The sequence below is a fragment of the Nylanderia fulva genome, unplaced genomic scaffold (genome assembly GCF_048542155.1).
Source record: "Nylanderia fulva isolate GAGA-0341 unplaced genomic scaffold, ASM4854215v1 Scaffold34, whole genome shotgun sequence".
In the NCBI taxonomy this organism is placed as follows: domain Eukaryota; kingdom Metazoa; phylum Arthropoda; class Insecta; order Hymenoptera; family Formicidae; genus Nylanderia; species Nylanderia fulva.
This window is the reverse complement of record NW_028190411.1, coordinates 1385474-1398609: the sequence shown is the minus strand read 5'-3', so window position 1 is coordinate 1398609 and position 13136 is coordinate 1385474. Positions and strand designations below refer to the sequence as shown.

The following is a 13136-nucleotide window of genomic DNA, read 5'->3' as shown; positions in this document are numbered from 1 at the left end:
TTATAGGCTTGAAAAGGCAAAACTTCATAAAAATTAGGACCAAGCTGAATTTTTGTGGAGACCTTTATTTCGATGTTCTAATGAAATCCCAAAAAGTACCCTTAATTTCATCCAGGGCTTTCAGTTTTTTTCCATTAACCCGAAAACTATCAATTTTTCGAGAAAAATAGTAATTATCAAAATTGTAGCTCATAAAATTCCTTACAAAAAAGGTCATTATACTTTTTTTCGTGGAATTAACAATTTTGATAATAACTATTTTTCTTGAAAAATTGATAATTTTCAAGATAATGGCAAAAACTAAAATTTACCTTTTTTTACCCCCCATAAAAGATGCTCTGGATAAAATTAAGGGTACTTTTTAGGATTTCATTAGAATATCGAAATAAAGGTCTCCATAAAAATTCAGCTTGATTTTAATTTTTATGAAGTCAAAGTCTAATTTTACTAGACTATTCGTAGAATTGTTCTAGACTTATAAATAAATCCAGTTTATAAGAGAAAAATTAAAAGAAGTTTATCAATAAAATATAGTTGCCTAGTTTATAATATTTCATATTTTACATGTGCAAACAACTGTTACATTTTTTTGTAACATGATGCATTATTACATGCGTCGCTTATAACGTACGATTTAATGAATAACACATTACGAAATGTCTTCTCATATCTAATATCGCAATTATTCCTTGTCGACACAGAGAGAACCGCGAAGAGCAAATAATTTCTATAACTCAAAGATGTGTTTCCGCACCTTTGTGTACAATTTTCGATTTCACCGATAAAAATGTGGATATATGTTAAAGAAACATGTTTACAATATTATATTATGTAAGAAGTGTGTGTCAAGTGACAGTGGCTTGTCAGTTTTATCTTTTACCATCTACATTAGGTAGTCTTCGTATATTGCTCCACTTTAGATATGTAAGCTTGCATACGTGTATATATATATATTAAAAATAAAATAAAAATTTTTTATTTGACCAGGATTTTCAATCACTTGATTATAATTTATGCTATTAATTAAATGTACAGCAAATTATCCTTTAAATAATTTAAATCGATTAATCAAATAATCTCGTATGAAACATAAAAGATAAAAATTTTCTGTACTATTTCATATTTTAATAAATATTAATAACAAGACAAATTTTGCAAAGAGAGAAAGAGAGAGAGATGTAAGAGAAAATATGTCAAATGTCAAAATAAATAAAAAATTGATGAAGACATCGTTCCGAGATAGATTAATCCGTGTATTAAAAATTAGAATAAATCGGTCGATCAAATCGGAAAAACGTCGCGAAAATCAGCGGGAACCAGCTCGATGTAAGAGTGGACCGAACTGCGTGTTCACCGAACTGCGTGTGCTGAAAAGTTGCGAAACCCGTTTGCCGATATCTCGTTCATACCGGGCAGATAAAGAGCCGGCTCTTATGCGGTCTTGCATTCTGCGCCCGGATTCCGCGAGTTCGCTCCGCTTAGGAGAAAGAGGAGGTTCAATGGAACCGCGCGTACAATGTAGTTTTGCACCGATCGCTTGCACGATGCATTGCCTTAACAATGCAGTTTCCTCACATTCTCTCTCTTTCTCCGCATATCTCATTGAAACAGATTGTGTCGGAAGGTGGTCCAGAGTCTGGCGTATATAGTGAGAAAAAATTGCGAGTATGAGGTATAATTTTATATTACTCCATAAACTCGAGAAATTGATCTAATTAAAATTGAAAGTTAATTTGATCTCAGATTATTCTTTCGAATTTTTTGGAAAGTGAATTAATTAATTGTCGACGCCGAAAACTAGACTAATAAACTAAAAATTGTGCTGCATATAAAAGTATTTATCATTTAATTTTAACAATTTGCTAAAGTTTTGTCTGTGGTATTTAATATCTCTTGTAAAAATACCTATATCCATAATATTTTATCTGAGTTTATGTCTGTATATTTCTCCGATTTAATGCATTATTTTGCGACTTATGTGCATATACATTCTAATCAGTCTAGAGTTATAAGTATCTCAAGTATCTTAGACTTAAGTCAAGAGAGTCGTTAATGCTTGTCACAATTATTACAGCTGGGCGGGTTTACGGATTTGTGTTGTGCGAAAAAAATATGTATGTGTGTGTGTCTTAAGCCTTATAGGATCTCGTCCGGAAAGCGTGTCAATGTCGGAGTATTCCACTTTATCTCAAACAGGAAGGCGTTATTACCCGCTCTAATCGAAACGTTGCCGCTCCAGTTGAGACGCTCACAGATGGGCGCGCTTCTATGTCTAATGGAAAGCGAAAATCCCATCGTAAGCCCGGCCTAGTGCGTTCTTTTTTTCCTTTTTGTGCGTCCCACAACAATACTCTCGTGAATGAAGACGGGACAATGCGAGTGTCCTCGTCTCCGTATACATATGTACATGTCTGTGTGATCTGATTACCGACGTAATACATCGTGATTCATGAAACTGCGTCACTTGGACATTCGTTGGTATAGTCGTTTCAATTCTGTGGACTAATTTTATCATTAAAGAACGTCCGCTCCAAGAGAGCACAAGATGAAAATACAAGATTTTGTGTATATTCGCGTTCTATCTCAAGGTGTTTAGCAGACTCGATGAAAAAATTCTCTGATTTTTTTAGATTTTCCAAGACCAGAAATTAATTTTTTCTCTGACTTTTTAGTATTATTTTTTCCAAATATATCATTTGCATATATCTATATGATAAATCAATTAAATGTTAAATCCTCATGAGATATTTTTGTCAACAATGAAAAAATTCGGAAGTTAAAAAAACAAAAATTTAAATTAATTATACAATCTGCATTATGTACGATAATCGATACAAATAATCACCTTTTTTATTTATATCAAATTTTTTAGTTTTGCCTCTATCAAATTAAAATAAAATAACACGACGATGAAAATATAAATTAATGAATACGCTGTAGATGAATCGATTTTTAACAACACCGAAAATTAACGTGCTGGGAGTCAAGGAAAAGTTTATATTTACTTAATAAAAAATTTCAAATTATTGAGCCAAATGTAGAATAATGTGAAAAAATCCAGATAAATAGTAAAATTTCCTGATTTTCCCTGACAATTCCAGATTTATAAAATTCCCTGACAATACCCGAATTTTTAGATTTCCCTGACCACTAGACCCTGCATCTCCGTGAATATTAATCGCGGAAAAACAATATTTGTATGTTCCAATTATTCAAAAAATTTGTTCATAAAAAAAGAAACAAATAAAAAATATAATATATAAAATTATCGAGAAGTTTCGTAAATTTTTCGTGTTTGAGAAAAACGGAATATGTTATTCTCCTAATCAGTTATTTCGCGATTTGGCCAAACAGACCACCGTTAGCATCTAGATATATAGACAAATGCGAACGCATGTTTTAATCAGACGCGACGCAGTCTTTATCGTGCATTTAACCGCGTCGATGTAGGTAATGAGCGTAATTCGCGCGAGTGAGCTATTAATCCATTTCCACGGCACGGTCGAGATTTTTCTTACGCTATAATACGCCGCACTATATACCGTCGTATGTACAAGAACGTATGGGAGATGTGAGAAACCCGCAAACCGATTCTCATACGACATGTCCTAGATTCGAATATGATTCGCGTCGTCCTTTTACTACTCGCCCGACGAATCTCGCGGAATGCATCTTCTCGTCACCGATGATCGCACGCTTTCTCTTCCACCGCTTTATAAAATGCCTCGCTCTCTTATCTAACGGAAAAAAAGATTTAATAACTTCGGGCCATCTCGTATAGATCGATTTTGTGCACTGAAAAAAGATTTGTTAATTTGAAGATGTTTTAGATTTAATATGTTATATTTAATTTAAATATTCTTTTATGTTCTCTCAATTAACGAAATAATATTCAGTTGTAAAGTTTATATATAAAAGTCAAGTCAACAAATTTTTTGTCAGTGTATAAAGAATTTTTTTTAATTAAAAAAATTATCGATCTAGATAAAAGATACGTGCTTTTATAATAATCAAATAATAAAATAGTAATTTTATAATCTGCATAATGCGACGCGTGCGTGTTTCAAGTAGATAATCTTTACTGATAATCGTAACTTTGTGAAAATTGCGTTTCGCGGACACATTCATTAGCGCTAATTTCATCTCGTCACGCCAGGTTACATGACATTGTAAAAAATACGATTTCGGAGCAGTGATTCAGCTTCTACCTTCGAAGATTTAATGCTGTTGCATTCTCGTACGAACATATAAGGCGATTCGATTTCTTCGGCCTTAAGACCGCGATTTTTATAAACAATGCGTCTTTTTTTTTTTTCAATCGTGTTAATAATCTCTGCCTACCACAACCTAGTATAAATATTCCTATGACGTTACTTTAACACGTTTATTGCACTTTTATGATGTTTCTGCACGACACACAGCGATGTATTTTAACATGATCACCTGTCACGGATGCACACGTGACATGTGGAAGATCTCGTTTGGAGAGGAAACACGTGATCGTAAAAAATTACAAGAAATCTCGACGACGACATTAATGTCGTCCGCGTATCATCACGCGAGCTTAGAGTCTTTTAAACATATAAAAATGATTTTTCTCTCCTAAATCTAAATGATCAAAATGCAAATATTTCAAAATATAGATAACGCAATTAAAGAATTTTGTAAAAAAATAATACATATAATTACAATCGTCCTCTATAATTTTTTATCATTTTCGCATCTGCGATATGTCTCTTTCGCTTCGACTCTTCGTATCATATTAGTCTCAAAACATTCGATAGGATCGATATGTTCCTCCACGCGACAGTAAACAGAGGATAGCCATTACGTGTAAACCAAACGAGGCTACGAGCAGGTAGCAGCAGCCAATATAGCACTTTACGTTTGTTGCGCAGTACCTGACAACCGAATGTAATATCCTTCCTTTCATCGACAGTTGCTCGATTTTGTGTCTAATTGCAGATCCGATTGTGGAATTTAATTTAAAGCAAAAGAGTTTCCTACAAATGTTTTTTAAATTTTGCTCTAAAAAATTCACTCCAAACTTGAGCAAAGAACTTGAAAAAACAGTGATAATAGATTAATTAGATTCGAGCTATGCGCAAGAAATAGTTTTTGCCATCTCACATGCAAATTTATGTGTAAGACATGTCATTATGCAAAACGCGTCAAGTTTTACAATAGGACATAAAATACACGTTAATTAGCTTCACAAACTATTGCATTGAATTTATATTGAGATTTAAAATGTATAATTTGTGCGTGTATACACATATATATGGATGTATGCGCGTATACATATATATAAAAATTGATTAACACACACCCATTTTTACTTTTATAGAAACAACTTACTACCTTTCCTATTAAAAGGAAGTTTAAATAAATTATATTAATTATGAAAAGTTTATTAGCGATTAAAATTACGAGCCTCTGAATTAGTGAAAGTAATTAAAGCAGATTACAGAACATAGACCGAGATAAATAAAGTCGCGCAATAAATGCGAGACACAATTAACACGCATATGCCCTCGCATTGAAAGTGCACTCGCTGCATGGGTTTTGCAAAATTGCAATTACGTCAGACTGAGATGAGAAGCGAATATTCGCTCTCGCGCTGCATATCATAAAACTTGATATCTTTCACGGAACTTGCGCGGCAGAAACGTCTTCCCTATGCAATCGAGCATCGGTTAAAAGTAAGCGTGTGCATGTATATGTGCATATGTGTGTGTCGGAGCGTCGTCCGGATCATGCGATCCGATTCTCGCGACACCGTCGCGTCGGAATGGCTTCGTGAAAGTAATTTATTACCGCGGGCCGGTTATAAACGCCGCGATATTCACGCATATTCTACACGCATGTGCGCGAAGATTGCGGGTGTCTTGTATATCCGAGAGAATTAAAGGCCATATCACGCTTTATTAACAATCGAGAGATCGATAAAAATCACGGTAACCTACAGAATGAAAGATAACGAGAGTTAGATAATCTCTTATGACATTCGTTACATCAAATATATGTGTGTATATATACATGTTTTATTCATAAAATGTTCTCTTCATTCTGTGCTATATGCATATAATTTTGTAGAAGATATTATTGCTTTAGTTCTCGTAGAGCCTTGAATTAAATAATTCGAAATTCCCTTCAAATTTTTTTCTTTGGTATCCATTTAAATACTCAAATCTACACAGTTGAAAAATTTGTGTGTGTGAACTGTATTGTGTTATCTGTATTAACAGATATGTTAAATGATGACACGAATATTGTGTTAATATTTTAATACAAAAAATTCAAGGTTTCAAGTACTTTGAAATTTTGTCTACAATTAACAAAGTTTTAATGTAAAATTATTTTTAAAAATGTTAATTTTACATTTATCATTCCTACTTATATTATAAAATAAAATTTTTTAAATAAATTTTAATAGATAAATTTTGCCATTAATAATACAGAACATATTTGTTATGTAAAATTATAAATAGATGCACATTCTGTTATTTTTAGTTGTTTTAATAATTTAACATTTGAATTCAATATTAACACAAAATAACACGACGATGAAAATATAAATTAACGAACACGCTGTAGATAAATCGATTTTTAACAAGTTTATATTTAGTTAATAAAAAATTTCAAATTATTAAGACAAATGTAGAATAATGTGAAAAAATCCAGATAAATAGTAAAATTTCTTGACTCTTCCCTGACAATTCCAGATTAAAATTCCCCGAGAATGTCCGGTTTTCCAGATTTCCCTGACTGCTAGACACCCTGATAAATTTATATCATCGACACACATATATTTTCTTATAAGACTTTTGTCATTCATATGTTTCAATGAAATGAATAATAAAATGCATAAGCAGATACGGTTTTGAAAGCAATAACGATGCGCCGCGGGTTGTTCGCGCGCACGCATGTAAACGCGTATATATATGCAACGTTTGGTATGCCGGTGCTTACGGTGGTGTCGGACACAACGAACGACCCGGTCAGGGAGCCCAGAAGCCGCCGCACTTTCTAAAAGCCTTCGCCGGTTTTGTCTATCGTCTACGCGGTTATGCGTACATATATATATCGCGCGTGTGTCCGTCGTTTATAATGCTAGCCGTTTTAATGGCGCCCCTGAGATCGGTCCCTCTTTTGCGACGAACTCGATAATAGCCACGTTTTCGCTCGAAAACCGGTATAAAATCGCGCGAGCACGGTTGGCTTCCCTCCATTAAAAAAAAAAAAGGAAAAAGAAATTAAATCGCCCGAAAGTAGACTTTGATGTATCAAAGTCCGCCAGCGGTCGAGCGAGGTTTGTTCATGTTGTGGATTTAATAAAATCAACTATTAAACATGCAGATTTTTTCTCGAATTACGAATGCAATTATTCAAGTCAGGTAATTTTTTTTATTTCACTAATAGACTATTATATATTCCAGAATAGAGGATGTCTACCTTTTTAAAAACTTATTAGAATTAATCTATGTAAAATGCTCAGCCTCTGGAAGCCATTCAGCGAAAAGAAAATAGACAGCGTATGCACACAAAATAAATAAATTCCATTTTAAAATTGTTTTTAAAAGTTCAAACCAAAATACTTCTGCAAAATAAAGAGAATTTTTCGGGAAATTGTTTTTTTATAAAATTTGACATTTTTTGTGAAATTTATTCGCTGATGCACCGATGTGTTCGATTAATTATGCATAACGAAAACCTCCTCCCTCGAAGGCACATATGTCTTTCGATTTTATACGCTTGGAATGTTGCGTTCGCGAGTCGCGAGGGAAATACCGCGGGATCGAAACGCGGCATATAACTTCACAGTCGTTTCGACATTTCGCGTAGTCTCGCCGTTGAAGGAAAATAATTTTCTCCGTCCGTGCGGAGCGTTCGCTCGCGGCACAAAATAACACTGGCCTTCGGGCGGATAAGTGATCGAGCGGAAAGATCAGAGGTAATCAAGGAGACGCGACCGGGGACCTTATTTGTGACGATGATGCGGCCCACGACGCCGGTGCATGTACATATAGCGATATTTACAACTTGCACCGCGGTGTGAATTACTTACTCGGATTTACGTGACAGATGTCGCACAACTGTCGTACGTGACATCGCGAAATAGTTTCCCCTATTACGGACGTGGATTGCGCAGAAAATATCGTAATTAGGGAAAGTAGAACAGAGGAATTTTAATGTGTGTCAGAGAGACGGACGTGCCTAATAATGACAAAGAAGAAAAGGTAGCATTTAATACGAAAAATATGTGTATAAATATTTAGTGATTTGTTGCAGCGAGGAATGGCAGAATAAATTATTCGAGAGAATATTTAAATTAATACAGAAAATTTTAGAGAGGAAAAAAAGACAGAACTCAGGAATGAATTTCGAATTATTGAAGTCAAGGCTTTCCCATGTGAACAATAACACGAATACCTTCTGTACAGTTATGCATATCATAAAAAATAATTGCATAGCACAAATCAAAATGCAAAAAATTGCGTAATAATACACATGTGTGTGATATAGAATTTAATATTTAAATTATATTATAAACACGCACGTGATTTTTAAATCGCACGCAGTTATAAAATAAAACAAGCTTCGAGAATGGAAGGACAATTTTATTTCGAAATATATATCTATCGCCCACATTATATTGCGTCCACAGCAAATTAATTTTCCAGCAGACAAGAGATGACAAATATGTATATACATATGTACGCGAGGGAAACCAAAGTTCGAATTTAAATGCAATATACTCGCTGCGTTTGCGTATAAACTTTCAAAAATAAGAGTCTAAAGGATAATTAATTTGAAATAAAAAAAAAGAGCAAACAACTTCTAAATAGCACGATAAGTGTTGAGCTTCGAGAGAGATCGCCAAATTCATTTAAATAAAAGTTATATAGAACGGCATGCGAGAGAATTAGAGGCCATGCAAATGAGCTTTAAATGGATTCTTATTTAATGATAAACACCGAGGTAAAACATCTAATCACGTATCAATATAATCGATCGAGAGATGATCTATTATCTATATTCTACGAGATTCACAAGACTGTATATTTCGCAACTTAATAATCCCGCCTCGTCTTTTAGACTTGGATGCAAAATTATGAACCTCCTTTCACAAGTCACGCGAGGATATAACGGAGAAAGACCCGTACCTTTTTTTTATCTTCGAGCATAAATTAGAAATAAATATTCCTTAAGTTTAAGTACGATTAAACGTGCTAGTTTTCCCCGGAAGTGTCGATATTATTCAAGTATCCTAAGTATGCGGTAAGCGTTCTCTATTTTTGGCGCCGAGGGTGGCTTCTGTCATCGTTTTGCGTCATCGAGCAGATAACGAATATCGAACATTCACGTCGCCGAGGACGAACGAGAACAGCCAGAAGAGCTCGGCACTCGAATCGCTTCCGCGTTTCTCCTCAGGTACGTAAATCTTGTCGCGATTCGCCAACATTCGCGATGTGATAGCGCTCGTACGAGGGAATTCGCCGGGAAACTAACATCTTACGTATGTACATATACAAACACACATATGTGCACATGCATGTATGTGCATCAGGTTGCTGCTACAATGGCAGAGGTATTTCCTCTAAGGGTATGTACTTTATTTCCCTCTGCGTCTCGCGTCGAGCCTTTTGCTCCAAGAATTTCATTCTCACAATTAGAGAGCATTTTTGAAATTAATTCGAAGCAAAGATTGTTAACGCGAATCTCTTGATGGATAAAAAAACAATTTCCTTATATTTTATGTAAATTATTGAATTTATTAAATTGATCGATGCTTAAGATTTATTCGGTATTATTATATGTAGCAACAATCCTGTCCGGTTTCACCGCGAAAACGAAATCTAAATATTCGCAAACGAAAGTAACAACTCGAATCAATATTCGTGTACACACACGCGTGCGTAACATCGGAATTTCGCCAACGTCAACGTCATCGTAACAGATACCGGCGTTCGCCGTATAGAACTCGACGTGTTAAATTACTTTCACCGATCGAGTCGCATAAATGCGTGCGGCCGCTACAACTATGTGAAAATCTCGACAAAAAAATGCGGGCGATTGTCATTGCACAAATCGAGAATACGAGAATGCGATCCTAATGAGATAAAGGGAAGAGAAGAAACCGAAGAATGTCAATCTTGTTTTTCGATAATCTTAATCTATATTTACATACAGAAATTATAATTCTGTCCCCATCTTTCGTGGAGCAGAGAATTTTGATGAATTTTAAGACCATTTCTGAATTTTTGATACACAGAAAAAATTGTTAACTTGATTAAACCGTTCAACTAAATTCTATTTTGTTAACAGAACATATAGAAATATTTAAATTAAATGTAACATATTAGATAAAACAAAACGTTTATTTGACTTAAATACTAATAGATGTTCAATTAACAAAATAGTAATTTAGTCGAACGGTTTAGTCAAGTTAACAATTTTTTTCAGTGTATTTTAATAATTATTTTTAAAGACTAATTGCGAATTTTATATCAAGAGAATTGTTTAATCTTTTCTATGTCGAGAAGTTTCCTATTAATATAACAATTTCTGAGAAGAAAATTTGTTGTCAAGAAATCTTAGCAGAATATATTTTCTGTTGAAAAAAGGAAATAATGTTTCTCTTGAAAATAGTAGTTTCTGTTGATATGAAATTGCTACGTTTGTGCGGAAACTCGCATCGTTTGACTCGTTGCACCACACGTGTTTCACGTGGAAAGTGTCAGGATACATATATATATATATATATCAAATCACTTTCAATTCCCTTTCCAAAACGATAACGACAAGTGCCAGATATCTTTCTATGTCGCACAATTTTAAATCGCCAATATATGTTAATGTAATCAAACATTCTACTTTTAATTTTTATTCAAGCTCCTTTAAATATTTCATTTCAAATATATATGAATAAATATGACATATCGTATCGATAAGAAAATTTGCAAAGCGCCAAAGGGAGTATGTACATGTGAGAATCAATGGAGACATTTAAAAATAGCATCAATTAACACTCGAATTGATATTCATCGAAGTGTAAAGTGAATCCTCTCTTGTGCTTTTTTATCTAAATAGCATTCGTTTATCGTTTTGCAATGAACTCTGATGCCTGTTCGATCTTTCGAATCGACAAAACAAAAATAAAGATCTAGAGCATATTCGCACTTTTATTTGATCAAATTATTATAAAAAAGATAAAAAAATAAATAAATAATAAATAAGCAAGCATAATAAAAATAGTTATCATTTCGATTTTCATATGATAAATAATGCAATAAGAAGTAACTCGCTAATTATCATTAGTGCGTTGGAAAAAAAATATTATTGCATTAATAATAATTCTATTCAAAAATGGGTGCAACAGAATTGCTGGTTGCATCTATATCAGAATTCCTTTTAATGCAACAAGTATCTCGTTTGCACAAATTGATTTGATGTGCAAACAAGATGCTTGTTGCATTAAAAGGAATTCTGGTAGATGCAACCAGTAATTCTGTTGCACTCATTTTCGAATAGAATTTTTATTAATACAACAAGATTGTTTTTCAGTGTGTCAAATCATAAATTCAATGCTGTTAGCAATTAGGAACAAAATTATATTTAGGAAATAAAAATAAGAAAATAATTTAAGAGAGAAGACTCTTAAAAAATTCAATTACAGAAAATTGATTGTAATTATTTTATAGTAATATATAGTAATTATGTAGTATATATAGTATATATAGTAATTATTTTATAGTATGTATAGTAATTATATAGTAATTGTTTAATTATTGTTTTAGTAAAATTTAATTTTATATTATAGTAATTCAAAATATACATTTATGTAGTATGTAATTATTTTATAGCAATATATATAGTAATTATCTCGAAACGCAGAAAAAGTGGTGCCTCTTATCGAGTAATTTTCGACTCTGGAAATAAGTATATTCACAAATTTCTGAACAAGTGCAAATAGAAGTGAAGAGAATTTTGTTTTCAAACATGGTTTTACGCGAATGTGTGTTTTGCGGTAATAATTCGAAAGATCGAAGCTGGAAGTAGAAGCGATCTGTCAGCGGGTTATTAAAGCGGAAGATACGACTCACCCTTATGTCTGCGCCACTGCCTGTAGAGGAGCGCGGCGACAGCGAGCAGAAGGATCGTCGTCAGAAAGGTCCCGATCACGGCTCCGGCCACGCTGCCCGCCCCGAAGCAGGTATCCTGCGCTGCTGCTGTTGCGTCTTCCATGACTCGCTTGCTCAGATCCGCCTCTCGCGCATATTCTCGCGCGGCTTCAACCGGTCGCGGCCGTTCTTGCCTTCTCTCTTTCTATCTCTCTCTCTCTTTCTTCCTTCTCTTCTGTCGTCAATTTGATCGCATAGTTTCGCGCGTGTGGGATCGTTCCCGGAGAGGCGCCGGTTCGCCAAGCAAGTACTTTTACCTTTCCTCTGCAGTCGATATGCGTTTTGGAAATCGATTGTCGTTCACGATCGTCTCATCGTTCTTCGTTGTTGAAACGTGACAATGCGTGGATGCACTCGCGCGAAGTTTGCTTCGTGACGTCAAGTTTCAGTCTCTTTCGACGACAACTTCGCGACTAACTTCTCGCGAGATCGCGAGCGAAAAACTTTCCTCAACTCTCGATTCTGGGAATGTCAGCGCGGCGACGTGACATTTCCTTCGCCGAGCTTTCCGCGAAACACGACGCGATTTCACGAACGTTCGCTTACGCGCGCGATTGAGAGAACCTCGCGAATGATTAAACACGCCGCTCCTCTCGACGCAACTTCGCGCGATGCACTGACGACACGGGCCACGGAGCGAGTAAAACAGGTAGGCGAGCAACAGGTGCTTCTGATTCCAGCGAGTGGGGGCAGGCGTGGTGGGGAGACCGTCCAATCAGGGCCGTCTCTAGCGAGCGTCAAATGGGGACTTTAGGAACCCTCGGAGCAGAAAAGTTCCACAGGATTCTTCTCTACAAATTTCAAATTTTATGCACGTGCTTTTATTTTTAATACTTTAACAATTCTTATATGAACGAAATTTTTCTAACCTTGACTTGTACAAGATAATAGACGAATATATAATACATGTAAAAGTTAAGGAATTGTCACATTTTAATTTGAGAAAGAGAA

The 13136-nt window shown here is 34.7% G+C and overlaps 1 protein-coding gene across 1 annotated transcript in view; it reads right to left on the bottom strand.

The window, feature by feature from the left end:
* The window catches only part of LOC114937503 (uncharacterized), a 33946-nt gene extending 21006 nt beyond the window's left edge, over positions 1 to 12940 (bottom strand). Inside the window, exon 1 of the mRNA XM_029310985.2 lies at positions 12108 to 12940. Within this exon, the coding sequence (XP_029166818.1) occupies positions 12108 to 12249 (142 nt within the window). The 5' untranslated portion in view covers positions 12250 to 12940. The remainder of the gene's footprint in view (positions 1 to 12107) is intronic.
* Positions 12941 to 13136: the final 196 nt, after the last annotated feature.